The sequence below is a fragment of the Orcinus orca genome, chromosome 17 (genome assembly GCF_937001465.1).
Source record: "Orcinus orca chromosome 17, mOrcOrc1.1, whole genome shotgun sequence".
Lineage (NCBI taxonomy): Eukaryota > Metazoa > Chordata > Mammalia > Artiodactyla > Delphinidae > Orcinus > Orcinus orca.
Genome location: NC_064575.1, coordinates 18,990,245 through 18,997,219, shown reverse-complemented (window position 1 = coordinate 18,997,219; position 6,975 = coordinate 18,990,245). Strand labels below are relative to the sequence as shown.

At 36.3% G+C, this 6,975-nt stretch overlaps 1 protein-coding gene across 1 annotated transcript; it reads right to left on the bottom strand.

Moving 5' to 3' along the window:
* Positions 1–5,411: 5,411 nt before the first annotated feature.
* On the bottom strand, positions 5,412–6,309 carry LOC101288257 (pre-mRNA-splicing factor SYF2-like). The gene is given in 2 exon segments (XM_033407091.2): positions 5,412–6,142; positions 6,145–6,309. Coding segments are annotated over 2 exon segments (759 nt in total). The 5' UTR covers positions 6,283–6,309; the 3' UTR covers positions 5,412–5,521.
* Between the last annotated feature and the right edge of the window lie 666 nt (positions 6,310–6,975).

The window sequence follows — 6,975 nt, the reverse complement described above, 5'->3', positions numbered from 1 at the left end:
GCACACTGCTGGTAAGTGGTGGGTCTGACTAATACCTGAACCCATCCTGACCAGAGAGCCTGTGGTATTTTTGCTATGTGAGATAAATAACTTGGGTCAAGTATAAAGGAAGAATCATTGCCTCCTCCAATATATTGAAACCTGATTTGAATAGACATAATGCGGAACGAATATTCTCTTTGCTATTTCTCAGGAGTGACAAAGTTGATGCTTACTATTGGGAAAGTTCAGATATTATATACAGTGATTTTAATTTGTACCAATGAGTCAAAACATGGTCATATTACTGCATAGAGGGATGATAAGTCTAATTCTCTAATTCTTGCTTAGCATAACTTTTATATGGAACATGTACGTGGAGGCAATCAAATAGATTGGTTGAAACACAGATTTGACGGCAAACAGCCTTGGGTTTCAGACACAACTCTCCAAATGGTAACCATGTGTGGCCTTAGGCTAATTATACATATTTTATAAGACACTTTCTCATTGGTACATTAAGGAGCATATTAGCATTTACATTACAAAGATATTAACAGAGTATTATCATATAGTAAATGCTCAGTACATTTCAATTATTATTGTTTTGCTATTATTATTGTTCAAGTATTTCATAAGGCAAAGTTATAGTACTCTATGAAATCAGGAGGCCTTTCTGTGCAGGATTTTCTGTACACATTTTTCAAATATTTCTCAGAGCTAAAAACTAACCAGGATATTGGATTTGTATACAAAAGCCACTGCTCTTCTATTATGGCAAATCTACAATGGTCTAGAAAAATTTAGGTGAATGCAGTGGGAAAAAAACAGCCTGCTCCAGTCCCTCCTATGTGCGCCTGGCACCCAGATCTGGATTAAACATTCCTAATATTGAAGGCATTTAGGAAACTGGGGGCCCCTTGAGCTAACTGTGAGAAAATTCTCTTGATAAATTGAGTCTGTGGATTTTTTTTCTTTTTTTGTAACACCCTTATAATCCTAAAACATTTACAACAGAACTGGGCTTTACACAAGCTAATGCCATGCTTGTCAAAACAGTTCAGGAGAGTCTAAAAAACAAGTTCATGGGAAGAGATGGATCTCTGTGGGAAAAGAGCTAAAGCAAAATAGGAACTTATAGCAAATACTTAGAGATCAGAAGCAGCAAATGTTTAACTGAGCAGATGTCTGTAATTTAGACAAAGGCTTGAAGACTAAAAATGAATCAGTCAACCTTGCTTGGGCCACGTTGGAGGTGGGGAAACTTTTTCAGTCAAGGAACAAGTAGTAAGTATTTTAGGCTTTGCAGGCCAAGAGGCAGAATCAAAAACATAATATAGGTACCTTTATAAAAAGATAGAAAACAAATTCCACAAAAATTTTATTGAAAAAATTCAAACTAAAAAATAATAATTGAGTACCATTTCCTTTTTGGAGTAAAAGTCTACTAATGAAAAGAATAAAACTCGTTCTTGAGGATACAACATTTTGCTTAATTAGGGTTCAAGGTCAGTGTTCCCTATCATCAAGTTGATTGTAGATCTTCATTTGTGTTATCAGTTGTGCTCATTTGTGTACTGAATTGTGTCTCCTCAGAGTTCTTATGTTGAAGCCATAATCTCCAAAGTGACTGTATTTGGAGATGGGGTTTATAAGCATATAATAAAGGTTAAGTGAGATCATAAGAATGGGACCTTAATCCAGTAGAACTGGTGTCCTTATAAGAAGAGGGGGAGAAAGCAGGGATGTGCGAGCACATAAGAAAGACCATGTGAGCAAAAAGGCATCTGCAAGCCAGGAAGTGAGTCCTCACCAGAAACCAACATTACCAACACCTTGATATTAGACTTCTATCCTCCAGAAATGTGAGAAAATAAATTTCTGTTCTTTAAGCTACCCTGTCTGTAATATTTTGTTAAAGCAGCTCTAGCTGACTAATGCAACCTGTGAAAACCATTCTTAACTCACTGGCCATACAAAAACACAGAGGAGGCAGCAGTTTGCTAACCCTTAGCTACATGATTAAGAAAGTACTTCTGGAAAATTTCCTTGAATGAAACCAGGGAAGTGAAGTAGTGCAGTCTAGCCCCAAAGATTGGATCTTATTTGCTCTGGAATCAGGACTCAAAAGTCTCCTTGAGCCAACTTGCAAGTTGTGCTCACAGTCTGTGGAAGAGGGGATGAAGAACCAAGTCTCAGAGGCCAAGGAGTTATCATCAGGAGGAAAGAAGGCTAAAACACACGAAAATGGTTCACACTCAACAAGCCCTATTTATCCCTGTCCCAAAAGATCATTCATCAGAGGCCTCACTGACAGAGCTCAGTGCAATTCTGTACAACAGAAGTATAGCTTAAAATTCTTTCTGGAAATTGATTTTTTTTTTAAGTCTTGAGTTTTTATCCTATTCAAGAGTGAGTTTTCACAAATATTATCTTTCTTTCATAAAACAGTAAATTTTCCTTAACATAATGAGCACATAGCTATAGAAGAATTCCTCTCATTGAATGCATTATAATTTATCTGCTAAAGTATTTTTTTAATATTTTACATATGATTTTATAAATTGCATTTTATTGATTCTATTTTGTTAATCAATAATAAATTTAATTTATCTGATGCAGGCAAATATTGTTTAAATTGATTACTAAAAATAATAAATATTTGTGAAAAATCTCTCCACCTCAACATTTATTTCAGAACTTAGCTTCTTTCCTAAGTGATTTTTCAATTATATAAATAACCATTGATTTTGGTAGGTTTTAGAAATAACTGTATTTCTTCTTAAATATAATTAAATATATTTTATATTGCGTGATTTTATTTATTTATTTTTTTTGCGGTACGCGGGCCTCTCACTGTTGTGGCCTCTCCCGTTGCAGAGCACAGGCTCCGGACACGCAGGCTCAGCGGCCATGGCTCACGGGCCCAGCTGCTCCGCGGCATGTGGGATCTTCCCGGACCGGGGCACGAACCCGCGTCCCCTACATCGGCAGGCAGACTCTCAACCACTGCGCCACCAGGGAAGCCCTTATTTTATTTTGAAATAATTTTAAATTTATTAAAAAACTGCAAGAATAATACCAAAAAAAATTATTTCCTGAATCCTTTGAGAGTAAATTACCTGTATAATGCCCTAGTACTCAAATGCTTCAATATGTACTTCCTAACAACAGGAATATTCTGTCATGTAATCACAGTACAACCAACACTGATACCTCTAACCTGCAGAGAGCATTCAATTTTGCCAATAATGTCCTGGAATTAATTTGCTTAGGACCACTTTTTCCTTTAGTTGCCATGTTTCTTTTAGCCTCTTTCAATTCAAAGCAACTTCTCAGTTTTTCCTTGACTTTCATGATTTTGACCTGAGAAGATTATGGGTCAGTTATTTTTTAGAATTATTCTCAAGTTTGATTTATCTGATGTCTTCTCATGATTAGATTCAGATTTTACATGTTTCACTGGCAATTTTACTAAAATGATGCTGTGTCCTCCACTCTGTATATTATCAGACAATGTGCAACATACACAGGGTGGAATTTTGTTTTCTCCCTTTATATATTTGGTATTCTTGTCTTCAACAGTAAAACCCTGGGTGCTATTTCAGTGTGGGAGCCTCCGGGTGGCCTTGCAGGTACAAAGGACCAATCTGTGAGTTTCTTGGGCCTTGAAATTAAGTAAAAAATCTGGTTCCAATTATTTTCAATATTTTAAAAATTTGATCAATTTCCTCTTAATGTAAACAATCTTACGTCAGTGCCACTGCTACTTACTGTGGATACTGCCCTTCATTCCTCTTCAGATCCCACATACTTGGCTAGATGACTGCTGCGTCCATGCCTCCTGTAGAGGCTCTCCTTACTCACCTGGGCGTTGATGCCCCAAACTAGGCAGCCCTCAGCATAGCCATTCCCATTCCTGAATGGATGATCTTTCCAACCTGCTTGGATGATGACACCCTACACTGGGCTCTTCCCTCTACTTGTGAGAATACCTGCCTTACTCAGTCCTACTGAGTATATCTTGGACTGATTTATTCAAGAATGAAGGAAGGAGGGGAGGAAAAAAGGAAGTAATAACAGAGTATATAAAGTTATATTTCTTCTTTTTCTGTTGAAAATTTGATATTATTTACTATATAATTTCAATTTATTTCAAATTATATATATAAATAATATTGTTCACATATTTCTTTTTATAACTAATGTATTTAAGGTCCTGAGAAAAAGTTTCTTAAGGAAAATAATTTAATTTATAAGAATATGAATGCTAAAAGACAGAGACCCATATCTCAAAGAATATTCAAATAATACAAAATAATTATGCCAGATGAGAAGCTATATATCTACTTTCCCTATGGAAACTTTAGTCACAAGTAACACGAATAATTATACTTCCCAAATGGGAGTGATTTGAGAAGTTCCAAAATTGCTAAGGCAAAATCCTCCCTCGCTCCTGATCTGCAATTCACTGACTTAGAGATGTTTCTTTGGTTCTGATAGTAATGACTATAAAAGGAAAATTTAATTAAGAGGTCATTTTACAGCCACCTGAAATGGAGATGAAACAACTAAATTTCCTTCTTTTTTGTAACATTAGAAATTATTTTCAATCCACCAATCCACCATAGTTATCCTAGTATGTATCCTCAGCTACATGGTCCTGGGTATGAAATAGTAGAAGAATGTTTGAGAATTGATCCAATGAGGATTAAAAGTTCTGGGGCAGTTACTGCATGTTAGGAACAATGGGTTTGTCAGAAGACTAGGGAGAAATGAAAGAAACAGAGTATATCAAACTTTTCTGATACCAATTTTACATCCTTTGGACTGGAGTCTTCATGATGAAGTGAAACTGCCCAAAGTTGTCATTAACTGCATTTCTATTGTGTTTACTTCATCAGAAAAGGCTAGCCCTTCAGTCAATTTCATAATTCACATTCACTTGTCACTAAGGTTATCTCCCAAGTGTTCCTGAAAATTTTCCAAAACAGACTGAAGAACACTCAGAAAGAAAAGGAGAGAAAGACTTTGTATCAATATTCTGAAAATTCTGCCTCCAATATAATTACTTTTCTTGCAATTTATTTGATCTTATTTGTAGTATCCTTGGGAATTATTTTTCTTTATCTTTGAAGTCTAATAATTTTACTAGCATATTTCTCAAGGTTGATGATTCCACATAATTTTCCCAGTTTTCTAGTTGGCCCTTTCAGTATATGGACTTGGGCTTTCTATTTCTGGAAATTTTTTTCAATCACAATTATAAATATTAATTTTGTATGAATGCATTGTTTTAGTCTTTACTAACTCCAATTACACAAATATTATTCTGTCTTTTCCTGTCTTCCATTTCTACTATGTTCTTACTGACTCTTTTTTTTTTTTTTTTTTTTTTTTAAGAAAAAACATTTATTTTTAAATGCTGAGTGGGAAGGCATAGACCGAGTTCTGGTTTACTGGTGTAACTCTGAAGAGAACTTCAATTTGCTAGTAGAAATTTTCACTCCATTCTCAAGCTTCTAAACAGTTCCTGAAGGGATTAGACAGCTGTTCCTCTTTCCAAATTCTGTTTAATTTCAGCTGTATATTTCCCATAGAATTTTTCTGCCTTCTTGTTGAATTTGGCATTCCTTTCATTAATGTAGTCAATATCTGCATCATCATTATAGGGACGTCTCCGACTATATTTGTCTCGTTTTTCAATTTGTTTTTCCAGGTCTACGACCATCCTATCAATTTCCTCTGTGGAAGGCACATGTGTCCCATGAAGAAGACTGTTGGATGTTGGGTAAAACTCTTCCTCATGCTTTTCTCTCAGTCTCTCATATGTTTCCATGTCCGGTTTGATCTGTTTGGTCAGCCGATGGTACTGGCGAAGCTGGGCAGCAGCATAATCTGAAAATCCCAGGTCGGGATTTTTCCTCCTCTTTTTCCTCTCCCATCTGTCTGCATCTTCTGCACTGATCTCTAGCAACTTCACTTTCTCGTAGTCTTCCCCTCTTGCTGCACATTCCTTTTTCTTTTCTTCTTCTTGTAGTTCCCATTCCAAACGAGCTTTTTTGGCTTCCCAATTTGCAGGTAACTTAAGTCTTTTATCTTCTTCAACAACTTCCTGGTGATTTAATTTACGAGCTTCATTCTAAAACCATAAACGCAAAAAGGCCGCTTCAGGTGCAGCTCCCGGAATTTGCGCAGTCTCTGTTCGTGCTTCTGGGCGGCCAGCTCCTCGGCCGCCGCAGGGGGCTGCTGTTCCTCCGCGCCATCTACCGGCACCTTCTCTGCTACAGTCGCAGCCGCCATCACAACCTTTCCTCGCCCACTTCCGGCAACAACCCAGAGCACTTCCCTCTTACTGACTCTTTTCACTTCTTTAATTTTTGTATCTTTGGTTGTTCTCCTGTTTTTCCTAATTGTTATGAAGTTTTATTTATTTTTATTCTCCCTTGAGCATCATGCATTTGTTTTTATTTCTGAGATAATTTCTTCAATGTCTTCCATTTCTATACTGAATCTAATCCACCTTCCTTCATTTCTTTTTCTCTTTTTCTGCTCTTTTCTCATCTTAATTTTTAAATTATAATGCAAGGGATTTTTCCGTACCACTAAATACGTTTTTTGTGTATATTTAACTAAGTTGAAGTACACTAAGTCCCTTACATACAAACGAGTTCCATTCCGAGTGCGCGTTTGTAAGTCCAATTTGTTCGTAAGTCCAACAAAGTTAGCCTAGGTACCCAACTAACACAATCGGCTACATAGTACTATACTGTAATAGGTTTATAATACTTTTCACACAAATAATACATAAAAAACAAACACAAAAAATAAAGAAAACATTTTTAATCTTACAATATAGTATCTTGAAAAGTACAGTAGTACAATACAACAGCTGGCATACAGGGATTGGCACTGAGTGATCAGGCAAGAAGAGTTACTGACTGGAGGAGGGAGAGGAGGTGGGAGATGGTAGAGCTGAAGGATAGTCAGCAATAG